This window comes from Myotis davidii, unplaced genomic scaffold (genome assembly GCF_000327345.1).
Source record: "Myotis davidii unplaced genomic scaffold, ASM32734v1 scaffold197, whole genome shotgun sequence".
Lineage (NCBI taxonomy): Eukaryota > Metazoa > Chordata > Mammalia > Chiroptera > Vespertilionidae > Myotis > Myotis davidii.
Window position 1 is genome coordinate 1,544,430 of NW_006291549.1, and position 24,675 is coordinate 1,569,104.

The 24,675-nt window shown below is 39.0% G+C and overlaps 2 protein-coding genes across 8 annotated transcripts in view; both read left to right on the plus strand.

Annotated features, from left to right (window-relative positions):
• The first annotated feature begins 8,266 nt into the window (after positions 1-8,266).
• LOC107183263 (centlein-like) lies at positions 8,267-9,637 on the plus strand. The gene is made up of 3 exons (XM_015564738.1): positions 8,267-8,355; positions 8,786-9,259; positions 9,553-9,637. Exons 1-3 carry the CDS (start codon positions 8,267-8,269, stop codon positions 9,635-9,637), a joined length of 648 nt encoding a protein of 215 aa, XP_015420224.1.
• Positions 9,638-13,103: 3,466 nt separating this feature from the next.
• CNTLN (centlein) overlaps positions 13,104-24,675 on the plus strand; it is a 268,476-nt gene continuing 256,904 nt past the window's right edge. For all 7 annotated transcript variants that reach the window (XR_001514051.1, XM_015564722.1, XM_015564724.1 and 4 more), the window contains exons 1-2: positions 13,104-13,155; positions 15,760-15,848. Coding sequence is in view for 6 of the 7 variants with exons in the window: in XM_015564722.1 (XP_015420208.1) it covers positions 13,120-13,155; positions 15,760-15,848 (125 nt within the window). In the remaining variant the exon portion in view is untranslated. The remainder of the gene's footprint in view (positions 13,156-15,759; positions 15,849-24,675) is intronic.

Consider the following 24,675-nt stretch of genomic DNA (forward strand, 5'->3'; position numbering starts at 1 on the left):
AATTAGGAAAAAAGAAATATTGGTGGCATCAGGAACCACTTTATCCAGGCTTTAACATACTTGTTTTCCCCAATAGTAGTGAGCATTCATGTGATTCATTTATCCCAGATAATAACTGATAACCCAGAATCCCTAAAAAAATATTCCATGTTTATAGCAAAAAAAAAAAAAAAAGTCCTTTGACATGAAATATAATTAATGACCATCAGGAATGTCTGGTAATTACTGAAGGTAAAACTTTATGTGTCTAATAGTATTAGGACAAAGTTCTCAACTTCTGGGTGGTTATTTATTTATTTTTTAATAAATAGGCTGTTTTCCTGAACTGTAAACTCAAATCATTTTAACTTGCACAAAGGAAGTTTGTTCTTAAAGTGGCTCCTTTCCCTGTTTTTTTTTTGTTGTTATGTTTGTGTGTAGTTTTTTAAAAGCTCTTCTGCTCACCACTCTGTCAAGAAAATTGCAGAAAACCTAATGATACCCCGGTGTTGTACTCAGGGAAAGGAAAAGGGGAGAGCCTTTTAAGAACCAAATCCTGGAGGGAACATTCAGAAATGAACATCTTTATAGTCTGAGGAGTCAGACACTTTTAATTAACTGTTAGAGCCAATTTTTAAAAAGAGTTGCCATGGCTCCCTACTTCCCTTCTATGGGTGCATACATCTCATGCTGTAAGGAGTGCATGTGGCAAAAGGAGGTTGGCTCCTGGCCTAGGACATTGCCTCACCAAGAGTAAAGAAGCATCAAAATGCCTTTACCCACAGTGCAAGAAGTTTAGTGGAGGGATGGTCACAGCAAGATAGTAGGCAGAAAGTTCAGGCTGACTTTGGTAAGGTGTACACGCAAATTCACACGGATGGCCTGTCTCTTGCATCCAGGAAAAACTGCAGAGCAGTTCTATGACTTCTGTTACTTTACAAAATATGCTACTTCAAAGTGCTACCGATAAGCCTTTCTAACTATGTGTTCTTCCTAAGGGCACACATCTTAATCAAAGTTTAGGGTTTTTTAATATTGATGAATGAGATCTTACTTTTTAAATATATTATTGGATCATGGTTCCTGAAGGTGATTAAAATGTGTGTGTGTGTGTGTTTTATCTGTGGTTTTTAGAATTGGCCTCTTGAAAGATTTGAAGAGGATATGTAAATTCCAAGGCATTCAGTTCTTCTAATTCACATGCTAATCATCAGGGTGAATCTCCTGTCTCCTTTGCTTGCTGCAAGTAAATAAAATAGCACCTAATGACAGCCACTGACTTGTTCTTGAACCCCCCAAGCTGCAAGCCCCACAGTAACAATATGGAGGTCATTGAGAGGAATTTTCTCAAATACTTCCTACCTTAGGGCATTGTGATAGGAAGCAGGAGGGGTACAGAAAAAACAGGCACTTTCTGCCTTCTAGGAACTTACAATCTATTCACAGACACAAACCGTATGTGTATGATAGGTGAAAATGATTATAAAGTTAGAGATATAAAATATAAAATAGATGCAAATGCAAACTGAACATTATCTTGGGATATAAGTTTATTATTATTATTATTATTATTATGTTTTAGGATAGTCAAATTAGATAGAGTGGCCTAGAATTTTGGAAACTGAGTTTTAATGCAGAATGTGAAGTCAATACAGAAAACAGGTGCATTCTTTTTGGTGCTTTTCTGTTCACAAGGCCTGAACTCTTTAACTCTTGCTTTAATTCTGTTCCCTCTTTATAAGATGCTATTTTCCCTTTTATCTTTTATGGACGTGTAAGATAATTTCCAACCAGCTGCCAAGTGAACACGTTAGAGTTGTTATTTGGAATCATATATTGGCTATAACAGGATGCTATTCAGCCTGTGTCCCAGTTGTTGCTAATTAGAATACATTGGTCTCTTGAGTTGGATACCTTCTGTTTGCCCCTCCAGATGGTCTCCTGAGGTTTTTCTACCACACTGTGTGTTCTAGTTGGCTACTCTGCAAGAACTGGTTGGGTCCAGCCAGTGGGAAGCATGGGAGAAGATGGTTTTGAGGGAAGAGAGTGATGGTGAAGTGTTTGTTTCCCTGGCTCCGTGGCTCTTGGGTCTGTGCCTCTCACATGGTATAGCCTTTTCTGTTTCCTGGTCCATTGGCTGCTCATTCCCCTTAATCCTTCAAGCTTCAGGTAATAACATCTCCCACCTTTTGAGTAGCCTTAGGGTACTGCACTATCCCTTGTGCTTTGCTTCAATTCTACCCAGACCTTTGTAGTTGCTCTGTTTTAACTGTTCCTCAAAGTACTCAGTATGAGTTGCCATCAACCTACTGCTGAGACTCTGGTTGGTCACCTTGCCAAGCAGGAAGGCAAACAAAGTCTAAACCTCTGATGGTGAAGTGACATGTGCCTCCCTCATTGTTGAGTCTGGAACTAGTTCTTTTATATAAGTTACCCAAACAGTTTCAGCAAAAGTGAGACTCTGCCATTGAAGAGTTACAATCTTCTTGGCTATTTGATAAAATTCTCCCCTATTGCTAACATGGAAGGTGAGGATGAAACAGTCAACCACCGACAGGGACTAAGGTATTTTAAAAAGTCTGGGAATGATAGCTGCGATTGTAAGTCTGATTCATGTGATAAGTGGGTATGTGACACATCAGGGTAATTTCTTAGTTTGGGAAATGGTGCTATTATCTGATTATGGGAGTTTCCTTACTAGGCAAAGGAGTGGTGATGACTGTGGATATGCCATTCTGGGATTTCAAAAGGCAAAATGCCAGTGGCATGTGTGTGTGTGTGTGTGTGTGTGTGTGTGTGTGTGTGTGAGAGAGAGAGAGAGAGAGAGAGAGAGAGAGAGAGAGAGAGAGAACACACTATATGTGTGTGTCAGAATTCACTGTAATAGTGTATGACAGCTGTAACAGAGACTAGGTAAGCATCAGCAAGACAGAGATGTTAAACTAGATTCCTGGCAATAGAGGAAGAAGGCCTTCATGTTGGGGATAAAACCAGAGGAGTAAAATAGAAGAGTTCGAGTACTTTTGCAATATTGCCTTAGGGCAGTGGTTCTCAACCTTCCTAATGCCGCGATCCTCATGTTGTGGTGACCCCCAACCATAAAATTATTTTCATTGCTACTTCACAACTGTAATTTTGCTACTGTTATGAATCGTGATGTAAATATCTGATATGCAGATGTATTTTCATTGTTACACATTGAACATAATTAAAGCATAGTGATTAATCACAAAACAACATGTAATTATATATGTGTTTTCCGATGGTCTTAGGTGACCCCTGTGAAAGGGTCGTTTGACCCCCAAAGGTCGCGACCCACAGGTTGAGAACCGCTGTCTTAGGGTAAAAAATATTTAGATGAAATACCGAAGACCATGGGTCTACCATTCTCTCTCTTAGAAAGAGAAAACTAAAATACAGACAAAGAAGGATGAACAAAATACTTCAGGAGAAGCTTGTGCTGAATTGCCTGCCTCTGCACTGAACTACCTGCCTGCAATGTGTTTCAGCCAACTGAGCCTGTCCTAATAAAGGAGTTCCTGGAATCCTATTTCAAGCAATAGGACTGAGGTTTCCCCATCCTAACGGAGCTGCACAGCTCTAGCCAATCAGAGTGGCTCTATTTTGATTAATCAGGACAGTGCCTTTTGAACCAATCAAACTACAAAGATTTGGAGTCCTAATTTGCATGAGGACAGACCAATCAGGGACAAGGGGCGGGGACTCCTGTCCATATAAGTAAGCTAGCTTCCCTCTGGCTCAGGGAGCATACTTTGCCTTTCTATTGAAGACTGCCTCTCCCTGGCTGAGGAAGATTACATGACAGTGCAGAGCTGTCTAGTGAGAGCAGAAAGGGGCCTGGCCCCAGGGTTTCCTCATAGCTGTGCTGTTTTTACAGCCATGTTGTATCATAATTGAGCTCTTTTGCACTGAATAAAGTTTCCTTCTTCACTACACACCAAATTGTAGTGTAGTGTTTGTGTTGAATTGGCACCAATGAACATCAGCTGACAAAACTTTGCTGAACCAAATAAGCTGAAAAAAGTTACTCAAACTTAAAGTACACAGGTTATTTATTTATTTTTTCAGAATGAGACCAACACTGGGAGTTTGCATCAATGGAGATAATTTTAGAAAAGCCTAATAGTTAGAAAAAAAATCAGTTATTTAAAATTTTGGACTTTAATATAACTGTTGAAGATGAAAATAGAAAATGAAATTCTGTTGTCATAGCACTTGTAAGATCATCAGTTTTTAACTATGTGAAAACCACATGGGACAGCTGAAGTGGATGATGTCATCCTTGGATGCCTATGATCTTGACCTAAAGCACTCCCAGGACTGAGCAGGGGATCAATAGTTGCCAAGAATTACTCAAACAAAATTGCGGTAATTGTTAGCACAAAACAATTTTCTTGGTTTACTTTGACTATGTTGGGAAGGTCATTAATAAGACATGATCACTTGGTTTACTCATGAGCTGGACTCCAGCTATTGGAGGCTCCACACTCCTCCCCTGTGCTTGGAATATGCCCTCAGCTTTCCTTTCCTGAGCTAGAAGCTGCCCAAGAACACAGCCTTCAGAGAGTATTGTGGTCTTGGTGTTAAGGTTTCTATACAAACTTTGAAGATTTGTCTTTTGGGTGAGAAAATTACTGATCCTTCTGCTGACCAAGACAAGCCCCTTCAGTAAATTCCCTTATTTATGAAACCTGCCACCTACCAATAAGGAGTAGTCTGTCTTTTTTCTTGGGTCTTTCCCTGCCTTCAGCAGATGGGGTAGTTCAAGATTACATAAGGGAAACTCCCAGTCAGATTGGATAGCCAGCAGACTAATTCCTATAGCGCAATTTGTCCACACTAGGCTGACATGATATGTCTGCTGCCGATTCAAGTGTCACCTTGTCATATTCTAGTTTGTGGGATTCTTTTCGCTGTTTAAGGTGTCCTCCCCTGTGCTTGGAATATGCCCTCAGCTTTCCTTTCCTGAGCTAGAAGCTGCCCAAGAACACAGCCTTCAGAGAGATTGTGGTCTTGAGATCATCTGGACTGGGTACCTGATTGAACTCTGTTAAGGTTTCTATACAAACTTTGAAGATTTGTCTTTTGGGTGAGAAAATTACTGATCCTTCTGCTGACCAAGACAAGCCCCTTCAGTAAATTCCCTTATTTATGAAACCTGCCACCTACCAATAAGGAGTAGTCTGTCTTTTTTCTTGGGTCTTTCCCTGCCTTCAGCAGATGGGGTAGTTCAAGATTACATAAGGGAAACTCCCAGTCAGATTGGATAGCCAGCAGACTAATTCCTATAGCGCAATTTGTCCACACTAGGCTGACATGATATGTCTGCTGCCGATTCAAGTGTCACCTTGTCATATTCTAGTTTGTGGGATTCTTTTCGCTGTTTAAGGTGTAGGCAGCAGAATATTTTTTTATTTAAATTCTTAGTATATGGAAAAATGTTAAACATAAGATAAATTTCAAATGATATAAAAGAAATCTATGATATTTATGGTTTTACCGATACCTAACAGTGGTTTCAAATGTAATAGGTATATTCTGCTGACCAAATAAAACTTATACCAAATTGGTAAAGACATAGACATGTCTTAAAACTTGGCATTATTTCTGGAAACAAAGAAGCATAAGGGCTAAGAAATTCTTAACACATTTTTTCTCTTTTAAACAGAAATTAGAAATACATTTTTAAAATTAAGGTGATAGGTGTGATTTTAATACCTTATTAATTTGTACATTACTCCCAGTATTTTACCTATACAATGATTATATGAATATAATTATGTGTTTCTATATTCTAATTTACTTCATCCTCAGCAGATTTTATTACATATACCTGCAGAACAGACATCATCACTCTTAAATGTTTGAACAAAGAATTGCACAGGAGAAACACTGTTGATTGTTTGGCACATTTTTATTCAAGTAGTATAGATTTTTAACTTATCTTCTTGAGTTACATATGTTAATATTCATTATTTCACATTTCTGTCACTTCAGAAAATAACTAATACATGAAAGAACTTCCTATGTACACTTCTGAAAAAGTACAAGTTTCTATTCTTAAAAATTATCTGCCAGTAAAGAACACTTACAACTCAACAACAAAAAGACAACAACGCAAATAAAATATGGACAAAGAACATAGACATTTCTCCAAAGAAGATAAACAAATGTGCAACAAGTTCATGAAAAGATGATTAATGTCATTAGTCATTAGAGAAATGCAAACCAAAACTACAATGAGGTATCACTTCCCTCCCACAAGTATGGCCATAAAGAGAAAATATTTTTTACAAAAGGAAAACAAGTATTGGTGAGAATGCAGAGAAATTGGAATTTTATAACATGGTTGGTAGGAATGTAAAGTTGTGAAACCACTGTGGACTGTGGGAAAACAGTTTGGAGATTCCTCAGTAAGTTAAACATAAAATTACCACGTGACCCAGCAGTTACACGCCTAGATATATACACAAAATAATTGAAAATAGCTGTTCAAAGAAAAACCTCTATGTGAATGCTCATAGCAGCTCTATTCACAATAGGCAGAAGGTGGAATCAACCCAAATGCCCATCAATGGATGAATGGAAACACAAATTGTAACATATCCATACAGTGGAATATTATTCAGCAATAAAAAGGGATGAAGTATTAATACATCCTCAAATTGGATGAAGTCTGAAAACATTACGCTTAGTGAAAGAAGCTTGGAAACATTATGCTATGTACTGTATGGTTTCATTTACATTAAATGGAACAGTCTAATCCATAAAGACAGAAAGCAGGTTGGTGGTTATCTTGAGCTTGGGAGAGTGGTGGTGGTGGTGGTGGTGGTGGGAGGGTTAAATGGGGAGTGACTGTTTAATGGGTACAGGGTTTGGCTCTGGGGTGGTGAAAATGTTCTGGAACTAATGGTAATGGTTGCCTAACATTGTGAATGTACTTAATGATACTGAATTTTTTCTTTATTTTCACGGGCTTTAAAATAAATGGTAAATTTTATGATATGGGTATTTTACCATAATAAAAAGAAAGTTAAAAAAATTGTCTACCTAGGTATAGATTCAGGATTTTATTCTTGAGTCAAATATGTATATGTATCCATTGTACTTAAGAATTTTCACTGCTTTCCAAAAGAATCTTTCTACAATCAGGCGAAATGATGCACTTTTGAGTGAATACCAAGTAGCTATTAAAAATGCATTCATATTGATTTTGTGCCAAACATGTGAATCTGAAGCCCAGTGAAATCTTACATGCTATCAGGCCTAATGCTGTATTTCAAGTGACTAGTACCCGGAGTAAGGGTAGCGATCAAAGGCACAGGTTTTAGAGTTAAGTGGATTCCTATCCTTGCTCTTCTAATGCCAGATGTGGGACTTCAGGCAAGGAACCACAATCTCGTGAGGCTCACTGGTAACATGGGAGTCTCTATTTTACTGTGATGCTGTAAGAAGGGAATAAGTACTTATATGAAAAGTGCTCAGCCATGGACTCAGCCTATAGTGAACGGTCAACGTGGCAGTGACTTGAAACACAGGCTTATATGTGCTGTTTCTAAAGTCATCCTTTTCTAAATGAGAGGGAAGGCAGCTCACTCATCTCGCCTTCGCCAGCTTCTGATTTGGGGAGGGGGCTGTCTCTTGAGTGTGGACTAGATTCTGGCCCAGAGCCATAGTTTTGATCACACGCAGAGGTCATCAGTTACAGCAGGCAGCCCTGCTCCCAGTCCTCTCCTCCTTACCCAGCTCTGCAATACTCTGGCGCCCTTTCTTCCGAAGAGAGCAGATCCAGCTTTAGGTGGAACTCTATGGCTGGTGCAATGTACATCTCCTCACTAAACGGATCCCTGGTAGAACGTGTTATGATGACAAAGAAAGAGAATGTTGCCTATTCGAAGTTTATAAAGCAAGAAATAGCAGGGAGGAGGAAAAGCAATTCTTTTAAAAAGGATACAGAAAGCTGGTCTTGTTTCTTTTTCTTGTATGACCTTTTTTTTTTGGTAATTTCTGGAATTTTCCATGTACAGTTGAAACATGGAAACAATGCGGGGCTGACCCTTGAACAATGTGGGGCTGCTGGTCTTGTTTCCTTAACCGCACTCCGAATTATTGACTTCCAGTTGTTCAAGGACCCACACTGTCAGGCAGCGACAGTGGGTCACACTCGCTCTGACGTTCAGCCAGCACCTGAAGCGGCTGACAAAAATGCAAAGGAAATCACGACTCTCTCGCAGAACAAAAGACAAAGGGGGACGAGAAGATCGTCATGCAAATGGGGAACCTGCCTGAGGGCCCCAGCTCAGCACAAGGCTTTGCACCTCTCCGGGGCACCCGTCAGCTGGATGTCCGATCTACGTGAAGCGGTTTTGCAAAGGGAAACGCCAGCCTGAAACTCACTCCCCATCCTCCAGGCGCCTGCAAAGGGCAGGAGAGATTCGCCGTGTAACCCACACTCCAGGGCGCTCAGTGAGACGTGACAAACGAGTTGGCCGGGGCCTTGGGGGCCAGGAATCACAGGGAGGGTCACGAGGGGCTCGCAGGGAAGGCTCTACGAGGGGAGATGCCGGCTAGAATGGCGTGCGGCGTAGGGGGGTTGGATGAGTGGCAAGCCGAGGCAAATCAATAAAATATATTTAAAAAAAAAAGAAAACATTAAGGCAAATAACCCCCTAAAATTGTGCCACAGATTGCTATCCTGTTAGGCTTAAACAAGAAATAACCTGGCAGCCTTTCAACACTTTGTTGGCCGTGTCCTTCAACACTGCCTTGTCTTTTTTCCTCGTAGATGCATATTTTCACAACTATTGGCACCCATGCTCTGTACTAATCTGTCAGAGCATCTAAAAAGCTGGGTTATAGTTTTTTCGGGGACCCGGTCCTCACGTGTTGGGCGGGGAGCTGCGGTCCACGCAGTGAGCAGCGAGGCCTCCGGCCTCGGCGGTGAAGGCGTCGTGGACCGAGGCGACATACCCTGGCCGAGTGGAGAGGGGTCGGGAGGCCAGCGAGGGCCGGGGGGGTCAGCTCCGGCTCAGGCTCCCCTGCTCAGGGCGCCCCCGGGGTCCGAGCGGCTAGAGGGCATCTCGGTAGAGGAGGTCATGGTGGCCCGGATGCAGCTGCTGGAGGAAGAGCTGAGCAGCCTCAAGGAGGAGCTGGCCCTGTGTCAGGCTGATAAAGAATTTGTATGGTCTTTGTGGAAACGTCTCCAAGTGACAAACCCAGATATCACACAAACAGTCAGTTTGATTGTGGAAAGAAGATGGCGGCGATATAGGCAGACGCGTCCCAGGTCGTGTCCCGGAGCAAATGGAGTGAGCAGCTGAAACGTTTGGTTTTCTTTGCTTGGGTGCCGCCTGGACCGGCAGTCACGCCCTCCCCGCACCTCCTCCCCAAGCCCAGTCTCCGCCGAGCTGCAGAGGCTCTGGGTGCCGCGGGCGCGGTGTGCAGGGCACGCGCTGAAATGCTGAACAGGAAAGTTTAAACACTCGTTCAAGTCAAATGCACCGAGGGAGGAGCCTGTTTTTAATGTTCAGACCCACACCCATCCCTTGTCAGTCAACTTAAGTTGGAAACACAGACCCATAACTTTGACGGCGCCTTGGGCCGGGAACTTGCACACACAGTGGGTGATGATCCTTAGAAACCCGCCACAGGAGGCCACCGGTCCTCGAGCGGGAACTTTCACTCCAATTACAGAGTCTAATGTCATTTCCTAGGTCAGCGGCGTGCACATGGCATTCCCGTGATGTGCAGAATGTGTGTGCACCAGAGGTGGCTGGATCATGTGCAGAGAGTTGATGGCCCTTCCATGCTGCATCCTCACCACACTCGCTGGCTGTTAGCAGGGCCTTTAGATAGGATCGGGTCATTCAATGTTGGGGTTCACTCCATAGGTCTTTAGATCACTGTCTTTGAGACAACCAATCGGGAGCTGCAAAACACCAAGGTGTCTTTAGGAGTGGAACCAGCTAATCAGCGGTTCTCAACCTGTGGGTCGCGACCCTTTCACAGGGATCGCCTAAGACCATCCTGCATATCAGATATTTACATTACGATTCATAACAGTAGCAACATTACAGTTATGAAGTAGCAATGCAAATAATTTTATGGTTGGATCACAACATGAGGAACTGTATTTAAAGGGCCAGAAGGTTGAGAACCACTGCTAGTGGCTAAGGAGCTAAGATAGTTACTTTTTATGATTGATTTGATTTAGAAAATCTGTTGGAAACAGCCCAGTGACTGACCTCTTCCCCTAAATCAGTGGTTCTCAACCTTGGCTGCACATTAGAATCACCTGGCAATCTTTTTAAAATCCTGATTTCTGGGCCTCATTCTGAAAATCAGGAGTTTAAAAAGATTCCCAGGTGATTCCAATGTGCAGCCAAGGTTGAGAACCACTGCCCTAGATACATACACTGTTACAGTCTTTAAAAAATTGGCTTCAAACAGGGTGTTGGCCTTTGTGATCTTGGACATAGAAGGGACTAGGAAGATGAATGAAGTATTCTAGGCAGATGTAAGAATAGAGATGGTCATAATTAGCTTAGAGCAGTGGTACCTGAGATTTTTGTAATATTGACAATTAGATGATCATAGGCATTCCAGTAATGTGAGACAAGATTGCTAGTTTCCCAAATATCATAAAACTTCAGTCAAACCATACTCCTGCTCTTGGATAAACAGGGGAAGTCGAACTCCCACTTGTTTTGTAAACAAGCATTTAAGGAATTAAACATTCACTTTTACATATTTTTTTGCTTGTTCTTCCACTTATTCAGCTAGAAATCACATTACCCAAGGATATATAGTATTAACCCTATATTTTTTCAAATCTTTACAAAATTACAATTTCCAAAATAGGACATTCATTTTACATCTCAACCTAGTATGTATACACATCATACAGACACACATAATTTCAGAAAGAACATTTACTATGTTATTAACTGATATTTTCTTTTAAATTCTGTTATTTAAGAAAATGCAGCTCAGATCTCACATTTAAATTCATTTCACAACCTAGTAATGGGTCAAATGTACAGTTTGAGAAAATGAAATCTGATAATTAGTCTCTTGTCATAAGTAGTACATAGCTTCATTTAGGTTAGTTGTGCCCCCCCCCCCACATTTAACTTACAGGAATTTAATTATATGTACCTGGAGAAATAAGAAGTTTGAGTGATTCCATGTCTCCCCTCTATGGGAATGACTCAGAATAAGCATGTAATAGAAAACAATCTCAGTTCCAAGTGTCTCTTTGAATATGAACATCTTATCCTACTCTATGTGATTGTATATTTAATTAAACTTTTTTCATATGGTCTCAGATTAGCAAGCCACATACACATAATGCTTAGTTTAAGAAAACATGATTAATTACAAGATGGGAGAAAAGCTGTCTGTCTTGGGTTTATTAAGGATAGGACATGAGCTTCCAAATGTAGCTTTTTCCAAAGGAATGTTCAATGATGCTCCAAAGGCTAATTTTAAGTCCATGACATTGATGCTTTGTCCATTGTTTATAACCCAACTTCACCATATTTTGATTATTCAAGAATATGTGCTATTTGTGACAAAGGATGATGTGGGTACCTGTATGTAGACATTTATTACTCCTTTTGGAATATCAGATGAGAAAAAGTATGTGTAACATGTATGTATGTATATGTGTATGTATATATCAAAGCTTAGTTCCTTTTTTAGTAGCAGTCAAAAAGCTGTAAACCGATTTCGGGTGAAAATTAATTAGGGTGTTTAAATGAAATATATATTCACTATTTCAACTTTAATGATGAAACTAACTTTCAAGAAGCATCAAATATTGGAATTAAGAGTATATGACCAGAGAACTCAGCCAGTTATTATTTTTTTGTTATACATTTAGCTGTGCTGTCCAGTCACTCAAAAAGAAAAAAAAATTGAGAACATACTTATTAAATAATTAGAATCCTTATCATTGATAGTATCTTTATTCTGGGAGGTGAATATTTTCATGTAGTTAATTTTCATAATTTATTGAGTGGCTACTTTGTACTATACTATGTAATTAAACTCCTCCCATTTTTTTGTTTAAATATGGGAAATATATTTCATATGTTTATTGAATTTGTTCCTCCAGTAAAGGTCAATTGGTGGCCTATTATGTTGTTAGACACTGAACTGGGGGCTGGTAGATTAGGAACCCAGTGAAAAAGACAATTTTGGGTGTCTGTATCTGTAAAGTGGATATATATTTCCATGCTAGCAGATAAGTGAAAGTCAAAGCTAATCCACTGCTAAGATAAGTTAGGCTCAAGTCTCCTAGCATTTGGTCAACTCATTCATTGGCTGAGTTTAATAAACTGTGAGAAGGATTTTAAAATTTAATTATTTGATTCTGTGTAGAAGTTCTGTAAGTAATAATAATTTTATGAGTAATTTTTAAAGGTTTGTGTTTTTTTTAAAGAAAATATTTAAGTGTTCTAAAGTAGTGAAATATAGGAAAACATAAAGACAGTGCTATTGGCAGTGGTTAGTTTTCTTGTTTTAATAATGTCTGGAACAGTTTGAAAACTAGTTTTGTGTTTTCTGGAGCCTTTATTTCTTTTTGTATATGAAAGGAAGTCTTTTTAGCAACTAGAAGTATAATCCACATTGAAGATGATATACTATTTAAATAACTGAGGCACTCATAAAAACTAATACATAGACTAGTCCCACATCCATTCATAGCTTTTTATTGCTCATAAAAGAACTTTTTCTTTCAAACTAGGTATCACTTATGCATTTGAGTATATTTAGGTAAAAAAGAAAACTTGCATACTGTTACTGACCATAAATAAAAGAAATTAATAATGAAATTTTAAAATAAAGAAATTTGGAAATTAGCAAGTATTTCCCCCAATGATTTCTGGGTATAAACTGTAAACAATAGAGTGTTTTTACAGGATTCTTTTCCTCAGAAGGAGGCTTTTTTCTCTGGACTCTATAATATTAACAGCTTAAGGAGAATTTATTACTATTTTCTCTTTGTTGGGGAATGAAGAAATGATGTAAAATAACCACTAACCATAACAACAAAAAGAAAAAAGTATAAATTAAAGTGTAACCATTTCCTCAACAGATATTTATAGATTCCTTATGTCACTTTCACTGCTAGATCAAAGTCCTTTATTAGTAAGTCATACTTTTTTAAGCTGAAGTAACTCAGTTATTTTATAAATGTTGAAAACATTTTTTTTTACATTTTTATTTTTATTTCTTGCTTAGTACTTTAGTTGAGATTAAAATACATGTCAGTCTTTGCTAATTTGTTTGGAAGCAAGCTAGAAGATATATTTATAGCTAACATTGGTTTCAAGAGATTTTGTAATGTCATCAACATACCTTTTAAAAATAGGGATATTAAAGCACATAATGTTGTATTAGCTTACTTTTTCCATATTTTCATTGCTTTTTGAGTAGGTTATGACATGTTTATATATGGAGTGGGCAAAAGTAGGCTTACAGTTCGTATGGCAAATAATACAATAATCCTATATAATAAAGAGCTAATATGCTAATTAGACCTGATGGCAGGATAACCTTCCAGAATGACCTTCCGGATGACCTTCTGGAAGGACCAGTGGGTGGGGCCACAAGGCAGCTGGGGCTGTGATGGGCCAAGCCCCTTGCATGAATTTCTTGCATTGGGCGTCTAGTTAATAAATAATATAAGAATAAACTATTTTTGCATACTTAAAACTGCAAACCTACTTTTGCACACCCTGTATTGACATTTTTTGTCTTTAGCTCAAATGTTGAATTCTTACTTTTAAATGGATAAAATAATGCATGATGTATAAGGATTGTTATAGTACTCTCTAGTATTCAGGCTGTCAGAAGTCTTTAAAGAAAAACAACACAGACTACATAAAACATTCGAGCATTAAAAAATGAAAACATAAAATTTTAGAAGTAAATATAGGTAAATATATTTCTAATATTGGTGTAGAAAACGGCTTCTAAATGGTACATAAAATCCACAAGCTATAATGTAATTGATGGATAAATTTGAATATATGAAATAAATAAATACCTTTTCTCCCCAAAGGTAGTTAAACAACAACATTATGGAAAAAATATTTCTAACACAATTGGTAGACATAAAACTAATTTTAAAATTTCCAACAACACTTATATTTTATTGGCAGAGCATAGTCACAAAGCTTACAGGCAAGTGAGGCCTGTCTTTTAATTGGGCAGCAAAGAGCTAAAATGTTTTCTGTAACTAATAGGAAGGGGATATTGGGTGATAGAAAGAGCTACAGGTAAGTGATATCTGCCACACAAGTAAACATAAACAAATGAACAATCAAAAATAGTATTTTAAAATGTGCTGTGAAAAAAAAAATTAGACAGGTCAAGGGGTTAACCAGAGACTTACCAATTTTGGTAGCTATAAGTATAATTAGGGAAGCCTTCCTGAAGAGGTGACATTTAAGCCAAGACCTGAATGAGGTGAAGGAATAATCTATATGAAGATCTGGTGGATAGTACATGTACAAAGACTCTGGTACAGGTGGAGCAAAAAAGGCAGTGTGAGCAAGAGAAAGAGTGATAGATGAGGTTGGACAAGTATATGTGGGGCCAGATAATGGGGGGTCTTATAGTCTTGGTAAAGTGTTTGGATTCTTTTCCTAATTGACAGGGATCAATTGGAGGATTTTGACTTGTTAAAAGGCTAGGCGGGGACCATTGTGGAGAGCTGGGCAAGAGATGGACTTGACTTGGACAAGGGTAATAGTTATGGGAGAGTTGAGAATTGATTAGAATTGGGATATATTTTGTAGCTAAGGCCAATAGGATTTACTGATGGTTTGGATATGAAATATGGGGCAAAGAGAGCAACTCAGATCGAATCCTAGGCCTATGAACAAATGAGTAGATGGTGTCATTTTCTGAGAAACAGAGCTGTAGGTTTTGGAAAGGGTAGGAAATCAAACATTTTATTTTGGGTAAGTTAAATTTTGGATACCTATTAGGCATTCAAGTAGAATTGTTAGGCAGTTGGAGATTCAAGATATGGGTAGAGGAGACAGCTAGGAAGAGAAACGTGAGTCATCAGAGTAGAGTTGACATATAAAACCATGGGATTAAATGAGTTCACCTAGAGCAGTGGTTCTCAAAATTGTGTGCATAGAATTACTTCAGGAGCTTTTAAAAAATACTTGAACCTTACCTGAAACAAATTAAATCAGAATAGAGCATCACTATTTAAAGAAAACACAAACTCCCCAAAAGTGATTCCTAGCAGTCAACAGTTGATAACAACTGATCAAGGACTTATGGACTGAAACTGTTTATTGTCCATTTGGATTTGGATATATAGATGACCTTTAGAAATGATTTTAGCATAATAGTGAGAAGGGAAATCTGACTGGAGGAGGTTATAGAGTAAATGGGAATTAAAGAAATGGAGACAGAAGGAATTTTGCTGAGAAGGGAGCAATAGCTAGAGGGCCATTTCCTTTTAGAGCAAATTTACCTTAATAGTCAGCATTTCAGTGTTTATACTCTAAAATGCGAAGGGTAGAAATAGTGTAAGTGTATATGGGTTATCACTACAAGAACTTTTTAAAAGAAAGCTTCTCGCTCTATTTTTTAAGAATCTATTTTATAGTTATAGTACTAGTAATCAAGTAATATGGTGTTTTCATTTTTAACTTTATGTAGCATATTGTCTTCTCCATTACAGCTACAAAGCAATGCATTTAAAATGTCTTCTTTTTTTTTTTTAAGGCTGATAAAGAATTTGTATGGTCTTTGTGGAAACGTCTCCAAGTGACAAACCCAGATATCACACAAACAGTCAGTTTGATTGTGGAAAGGTAAGTGCCCGAGTCATTTTTTCATGAGTATTTCGTTTGTTGAATTTGTTTTTCTTCATTATGAAAATTAGAACTTGGTGTTAATCCCCTAAAGTGGCAATTTTCAACCTTTTTCATCTCATGGCACACATAAACTAATTACTAAACTTCTGCGGCACACCAAAAAATATATTTTTTGCCCATCTGTCAAAAAATACAATTTTGATTCATTCACACCAGATGGCTATCATTGTGTTGGCTGTTGTCATTTTTTATTTGAAAATCTAAGGGAAAAGAGGTCAGTGCCTCTGACTAGTCAGGTAATGCATGTTTTCAAAATTCTTATAGCACACCAGTTGAAAATCGCTAACTGAAAGAGATGTATTTGATTTCCAAATGATAAAAGTATTGGATTTATTTCAAGGGATGCCAGTTCACCAGGTAGTACAGATAAGTAAGCCATATCTCTTGCTCATATTCAGACATATTTGGGAAGTTTGCAAGAAAGGGGTAAACTGTGACAGAGAGAGAGAGAGAGAGAGAGAGAGAGAGAGAGAGAGAGAGAGAGAGAGAGAGACAGAAGAGAGAGAGAGAGATGAGCTATTACAGCTCAACTTTAAAAATTGGAGAAGTCCCTGTTGTTTGGCTTCTTACTCTTAGATTGCTCTTGTTGACATCTTCCTAGTCATTCTCCATTTTCCGCTAAGATAATTGCAGTATTTACTTTAAAGCCTGGGATGACCTTGCCAGAGTGTAGTAAGTATTCTGAAATAGGTTGAGGGATTTCACTTAACACTCTGTATTATCTAGTGTGAGATGCCGTGATTCAACTGTAGATTATTAGGCCTCTACTTGGTCATTAGAAACAGCAGAGTGATGTTAGGTACTCCTTATCAAACATTTGATATACAGTAGTCCCATGACACTTAGCAGAGCAATTAAAAACTTGCTTTCCTATTAAATGAATTCCATTACATTTCCTAAATGAGAAGCTAAGCATATGGATGCATTTTTCTTTTTCTTTATTGGAGTCATGATTATGTAACCTGAATATTATTTTTGATAATTTGAACTGCATTTACATTTGGAGTCACTTGCCCTGGGATCATTCGACTATTGCTGGCATTCAACTTTTTAAAATCTGTGATATATATCAATGTTTAATTTCACTGTCCTTGATTATTGTGAGCTCTTAAAATAGTGTAATCAGTTTCTCCTCCTGTTGCTTGTATGTCTAATTCATCAATCAGATTTCTCTTATGATAATCAGAATAAAGTCTTTTGTTAACATACTCTTGTAACTTCCTCAATCATCGTTGAGATAAAATGTGATCACTCTGCCCGCTCTGTTTTTTTTTAGCAGAATAAGCCTTTGAGGAGATATATTCTTGGCACTTCAGTTGTCATTTCTGTTATTCTTTCTTTATCTTCCTCTTTTTTATTTTTATATATTTTTAAACTTGTTAATTTGTTATATTTTTTTAACTTTCCAAAGCTATTCTTTAATTTTCACTTTACTCTTGGTTGTGACAGAAGCAAATATTAAAATATTTTTAGGTCATTTTTCTCATCATTTAATATTTCTGTTTTTCATCTATCTATATAAAAGCCCAATGACCCTTATGGCAGAATGACCAGAATGACTGGTCACTATGATGCACACTGACCATCCTGATCACCTGATTGGGGCCTGCTGGCCAACCTCCGGGTCCCTCCCTCCCCAGCTGGCAGGTGCAGATCGCTCAAAGGGGAATGGGGAACGGAGGGTGGGTGGCGGTGGATGCGGGTGGGGCCAGGTCAAGGCGGGTGTGGGCCGGGGGAGGGCCAGCTGCTGGCAGCTGGAGGAAGGAAAGCTTTTGAAAAACGTCTTTCTGGGGAGGCTTTTCTTTCCCCCACAGTGGCACTCAATTCAAAGGCACTAGCCACGGAGCTGCCTGTCCTGGAGCTGCCCAATCTCTCCCCACACCCACTTGGGTTGAGTCTGGTGCACAGCAGGGCGGAACACCCTGAGCCACTGCCCGTAGACGGGAAGCTGGCAGGGGATGGGGCGTGGACGCAGGGGCCTCAGAGCTGGACCACCTGGCCCCTAGCACGCTCTCCGCCTGGAAGTGTCCAGCTGCAGACCTCCGACCCCATTATCTGGATCAGTGTTGGGGTGGAAAGCGACCCAGGAGGGTGAGGAAATGAAACTTGGGGCGAATACCACAGATGCAGTCCCCCTAACCTTCCCCTCCCAGGATAATTCTGCGCTCCCTAACCTCCTACGCGCCAAGAGATAAATGGATTTGAAAACAGGCAGGCCCCAGAGGAGCTTCAGCTGGGAGGACCAGAGGAGTTACTCACTTCTGACACCCCACCCTTTGTTTTAAGGCTGCATTCTCCTTCCCTAATACATGTTGCTTGAAGTACACGATGGTCTGTGTTCAAACATGCGATAAATGTGGGGAAAGCAAAGTTTTGTGCTTTAAAACAAAAGAGTCTGGAGTCTTTGGGGGGTCTCTCTTTCTCTCTCTCTCTCTCTCTCTGACAGACGCACACACTCACTCCTTCCTCCCCTCTTCCCTGGCGAATCTTCAAGGAGGAAGTTAACCCTAGCTCCTCAGAACTCACCCTCACTGGATTGGCCTCTGTTTTGTTTTGCTTTGTTTTTCTCTCACAAGGTTTTTCTCTAACCTCTAAACCAGCAGTCAGACATCCCCCGAGGGATCCTGGATTGGGAAAGGGCACAGGCCGGGCTGAGGAACTTCCCAGCCCCTGTGTACGAGTTTCGTGCACCGGGCCTCTCATATAAAATATACAATCTTTATTTATATAAAGGTATGTGTGTGTGTGTGTGTACACACACACACACATATATATGTATATATATGGTGTACAATTTATAAATAAATGTACATATATTGGGAGTAGGCACTCAAAAGCCTTTTGCTGATAAGATAGATATGTAATGAAAAATTTTGGAATTACTGCTTTACAGTAAAGATTCTCAAAGTTTACTGTAACAATTAACTGTGAATAATATATTAGAGAATTTACCTAAGTGTAGATCTCTGAGACTTTTCCCTGATCTACTGAATCTCTAGAGATGAGATCTAGGAGTTTTTTTTTTTTTAAAATAAGCTTTCCAGGTAATTCTGTTGTTGTAGTTTATAGGTTATACTATGAGATATTGGAATTTGAGTTGACTTAGAAATTGGAAACCTATAAGTGGCATTTATCTATAAATATAAAAGACTAAGCGACCGTTACAACCAAATGACCAGAATGACCTGTTGACCAGTTGCTCTGATGTGCACTGACCACCAGAGGGCAGATGCTCAACTTAGGAGCTGCCTCCTGGTGGTCAGTGGACTCCCACAGCCAACCTCCCATGGCCCCTTCCCTCAGCTGGCCCCCCGTGGGTCCTGATCAGGGGAACAGCTGGCCAACCTCCCATGGTCCCTCCCCCCATGGCTGGCCAACCTCCTGCGATCCCTACACCCTTTGGCTGCCTCCCCCGCCCCCCCATAGGCCCCGATTGGGGAGCTGGCCAGCCAACCTCCCAGGGTCTCTCCCCCTGGCTGATTGGTCCCCTGATAGGCCTTGGTCACCAGCCAGGCTGAGGAATGCCACCCTTCCACAAATTCATGCACTGGGTCTCTAGTAAATTTATAATTACATAACTATTTATTTCCTAAAGAACCATGTAATATGCTTGGATCTGATGAGAAGGGAAAATGTGTCATTCAATTTATATCTGTCAAAAAGAATATTTCTAATATCACTATCATCTTTATAGTCAATTAGTTACCCAAATTGTGCTACACTTAAGTCTGTGTAATGTTTGTATTCCTGGAAAAGATATTTTACCCCGGAATTTCTAATTGCCCTTCTTTTTTGCTTTTCTTGTCATAAAAAATGTCTGTGTTCAGACATTTGTATAATTGCTCTTTGGCTTATGAATTTGGACCAATAGCTTTCTAAACCTACAGATAACTGTTATTAGGAAAATGGTTGTTTTGAAAGTAGTCCTCAGCCATTTGTTGTAGGAAAATACTACAGTTAGCTCACCTGAACATGGATGAGTGGGAAGCCCAGCTTTCTGGTAAATGGTTCCTTAATTAGTCATCTTGATTCTTGGAGCTCAAAAAAATAAATAAATAAAAAAGCTCTCCTCTACTGGAACTCTTAAAAAAGGATAATTATTTAAAAAACATTTTATTACTTAATTATGGTGGCTGTTTAGTTCATACCTGCAGTATAGACTGGCACATTTGAGACTCAGGAGAGTTGATGATGCAGATAAAGACTGAAGGAAAATTTCTTGTTCATGGAGGCTGGTCTTTTTGTTCTATTCAGGCCTTCAACTCATTGGATGAGGCCCACATATATTATGGAGGACATAATGCTTACTCAGATTCACCAGTTTAAATGGTCATCCTATACAAAAACACCCTCCAGGTTTCCACATAAAATTAATCATCAGTGTAGGCTATTGAAGTCTTCAACTATTGTAATTGAGTTGTCCATTTCTCTTTTCATTTCTGTCATTTTTGCTTTATGTATTTTGGGCCTGTGTTTACTAGGTACATATATGTTTATAATTATTACTAGAGGCCCGGTGCATGAATTTGTGCATGGGTGGAGTCTGGCTGGCCCACCCTAGTTGGGGCCGATCAGATCAGGCCAACCCAGGGGAGGAGATGTGGCAGATTGGCCATCTGGCCTCACCCGATCGGGGTGTTGGAGGCTGATCGGGGGCCTGGCCGGCTGGAGGGGCAGGTGCCAATCATGACCAGATCATGCTGGTTGGCTGCCGTAGTGTGCATCATAGCCACAGGTTGTTCTGGTCATTCTGCTGTTTCGATTGCTGGGCTTTTATATATATAGATATCTTCCTGATGGATTGACTCTATTATCATTATATGTCTTTACTTTCAATGTATTTGAGTTCTTGAATCTAAAGTATGTCTTACATAGACAGTGTGTTTTTTTGGATCATGTTTTTTTTTTTTTTTTTTAATTCAGTCTGACAATCTCTGCCTTTTGGTTGGATTGTTTAATCTATTTACCTTTAAATGTTATTATTGATATGGCTGAATTCATCTCTGCCATGTCAGTTTTTGTCTTCTATATATTCGTGTCTTTTTTGTTCCTGTATCCCCTTCTTTACTACTATCTTTTGCATTCAGTGAATATTTTCTGTTGTAGCATTAAAATTTCTTTAATAATTTTTTTCACTGATTTTTTAGTGGTTGTGTGTGTGTGTATATATGTTCATGCATGTGTTTGTGTCTGCTCTCTAAGATATTTTAACAGAATCAGCTTCCTATTTTTCTAAGCTTATTTCCAGTGACATATAGAAACATTACTGAAGTACAGCTATATTCCCTTATGTCTCTTCCTTTGCTATTGCTGTTATACATATTAAATATATTAATGTTACAAACTGAACAATGCATTTTTATAATTATTGCTTTATGTTATGTTGTAATTTCCTTAGCCCAGTAAAACTTTGCTATCATCCACCTCATTTGTGCTGTTATTGATAATTATCTTATGCACATATTTGTCATGTAATTTAAGCCCATCAATTCTTTATGTATATATTATTTTAAGTAGTTGCTTTTCAAATTGGTGAAGAGAAGAAAGTAGAAAAACATGCTTTTAAACTATATTTTATTACAATTTACTAGTGTTCTTTTCTTTTTTGTGTGAAATCAAATTACTGTCTGTGATCACGTGGTACTTCTTATAATTTCTATCTCTTTTTTGGTCTTTGTTGCAACATTGTCATTATACCTTTCTTTAATTTTAAAACTATGGCTTCCTTTAGTTTTGTGAACATATTTATAAAGGTTATTTTGAAATTTTTTTGATAAATCCAACATGTCACACTCTCAGTTTATGGATTATACTTTTCTGTTTCTTTGCATGACTTAATTTTTTTTTTTGTTAGAAAGTGAACATTTGAGATATTATATTGTAGCAGATCTGGTTATTGACCTTCCCTACCCATTTCCTCCAGATTTTTTTGATTGGTGACTGGCTGGATTAATTAAAGTCTATATCCAGATGACAGATTTTGGTAGGACTTTCTTGTTATCTTTCCTTGACCACACCCAGCTGTTAAATGTCACTAATTGGTGGTTGATTGTTCAATTGTTTTCAGTAATGCCTTAGGACAGTGGTTCTCAACCTGTGGGTCGCCAACCTGTGGGTCTTCACTCCTTTGGGGGTCAAACGACCCTTTCACAGGGGTCGCCTAAGACCATTGGAAAACACATATATAAACAGTGGTTCTCCACCTTCCTAATGCCATGACCCTTTAATACAGTTCCTCATGTTGTGGTGACCCCCAACCATAAAATTATTTTCATTGCTACTTCATAACTAATTTTGCTACTGTTATGAATTGCAATGTAAATTTTTGATATGCAGTATGCATTTTCATTGTTACAAATTGAACATAATTAAAGCATAGTGATTAATCACAAAAACAATATGTAATTATATATTCAATATGTGTTTTCAGATGGTCTTAGGCTACCCCTGTGAAAGGGTCCTTCGACCCCTAAAGGGGGCGCGACCCACAGGCTGGCAACCCACAGACTGAGAACGGCTGCCTTAGGGAATAAGTTACTCTACAAACCAATTTGGTGTGGCTCCTGTGAAGTTTCTGAGTCAGTGTTTGACATTTTTCCAAACGCTTTAAGTGCTTCTCCTAGCTGTCTTATTTCTCCTTTCTCTATTGCACACTAGCAGGCCTACAGTTTAGCATATATCTTGACTTTCCTACCAAACTGCCTTTCACCATAAACTACACCGTTCATGAGAATGCCTCTAGGCTTGAACTTCTCAACAATGTGTTGTAAATGAAGTCAAGTCCCTTTGGGAAGAGATTAAGACCTGTATATTTTACTTTGCTTCTCTACCCTCTTTTCCATACCAGGCAAAATGGGAGCCAGGCCTCAGGAGCTGAGAGTATGGACAATATCATGTTTCTCTCTGAGTGACACCACCACTCTAGGAGCTGATTGCTTGGTGGAGGGGAGACAGCAGCCTTAGTTTCTCTTGGCTTGCCTCAGTTGTTGTGGAACCACTGCTGTCATAAGCTGGGCAAGGGAGTATGGGTCTCCAGTGCTCAGTGCCCAAGGTAGAACCTTTTATTTTACAAATGGTGATTGGGCGGAAAAATGGACTCATCTCTCAGTTGCATTTATTTGACTAGGACTTGGCCTCAGCAACAATTAGCTCGGGGCAGGATGAAAAATGCTGATGTCTTGCTCCTGGGGAAAAGAAGCTCTCCTACTTGGAACTTGGGGGAGATGGAGGAGCCCTTTGCTCTTTCTGCAGCATTCTGGGTGGACTCTTCACCTTGCTGAGGAAGGGAAATTGTCCTGGTTCAGATACCTTACGTGTTGGCAGCAGTGAGAATGGCTGCAGTGTTAGACTGGTGAGTTCAGACCAGACCTGAGTTCAGCAACTTTGGTACAGACAGTCCCCGGGTTACGACGTTGTTTTGTGGTTATGTTGCCATCTCTCATTTATTTATATAAAAAAAAGTTCATCATTTCGACGTATGTACATATGTGCTTTACGTTTATTTTATTATTTATTTACCACAAGTAAAGGTCAGGAATTGTTATCTTTCTTTCAATTTTTTTTTTTACTGTTTCACTTCATTACTGCTGTGTATGTGCTCTATGTGAGTGATGTAGGTGCTTATGTAGGTGGGTTCTGACCCAATAGGAACGGATCTCTGATATAACTGGAGGACCTACTGTACTTGAGTTCTGACCAGGAAATAATTCAGAGCCAAGACTCAAACTGTAAGAAAACATTTATTTAGAAAAATCACAGAGGTAGAAGTAATCTGTAGAAGAATTGGGCTTAGGAAACAAGTTATAGAGGCAAAGGAAGGGCCTTTGGAGCTTAGAAGTGAAGAAGGTCAAGGTGAAGTGAGGAAGGTCAAGGGGAGGAGGAAGGGAAAGGGAAAGACATGGGCATGCTCCCTAGAGGGAGAGCAGGCTGGGTCCTCTGTCCTAAGGGTTTTAAGGATGGAGATTTTAGGGGAGGTCACAGAGGAAGATCTTAATAGAATATTCCGCAGTTTTCCAGCTGTGTTCTTTGTGGTCTTCACTGACTGGTTGGTGCCCATGGAAGGGGTGGGGTCATTATTCTGAGGTCAGCCATGGCATTGCTTCTCTGGTTTTGTTGCTTTTCTGGGCCTGCTGCTGAAGTATAACTGAGACTTAGATGTTGCTCTGCTCATGTCTATCTTATTGACTACCATATAAACACTTGGCTTTCTTACTGATTTTTTTTATGATTTTTGCTGAATAGGTTTCTTCATTTGCTGTTTGCCTTTAGGACCATTTGCACAGGCTATAGTGTTCACCATTTTCACCTGAGAGTGGGTCAGCAGAGCTCCTCACATGGTCATGCCAGAAGTAGATCTCCCAATATTTGTTGTTTTAAGCATCTTGATTTTTTGATAATTTCTTGTCTAGCAATAGATTACTTCTACCCTGGATCAAAAGATATATACAATTGTAATTGTGATATATGGTGCCAAATTATTATTCTAGTTTATATTTCTAGTAGGAATGTAAGAAGGCGCTTCTTTTCCCTAAATTCTAGCCATCACATTGTTTTCAGATGTTCTGATCTTTGCTTATCTGAAAGGAAAAAATGAAATTTTGAAATAGTTTTCATTTCATTTTTATGTATAAATGAAGTCTAAGAGCCATTTTATGTCCTTTTTTTTATACTTTCTGTATCCATTGCCTATGGCATTTCTATTTCATATTATATGGTGCCCTACAAGTTTAGTATTTTATTTTTATTTATTATATATATATATATA

Coding starts and splice junctions, on each gene's coding strand:
- LOC107183263 (XM_015564738.1), top strand. CDS start 8,267: ATGCAAATGGGGAACCTGCCTGAGGGCCCCAGCTCAGCACAAGGCTTT. Junction 8,356..8,785: donor CAGCTGGATGTCCGATCTAC/GTGAAGCGGTTT, acceptor TTTTCCTCGTAG/ATGCATATTTTCACAACTAT. Junction 9,260..9,552: donor TTGATTGTGGAAAGAAGATG/GCGGCGATATAG, acceptor ATCCCTTGTCAG/TCAACTTAAGTTGGAAACAC.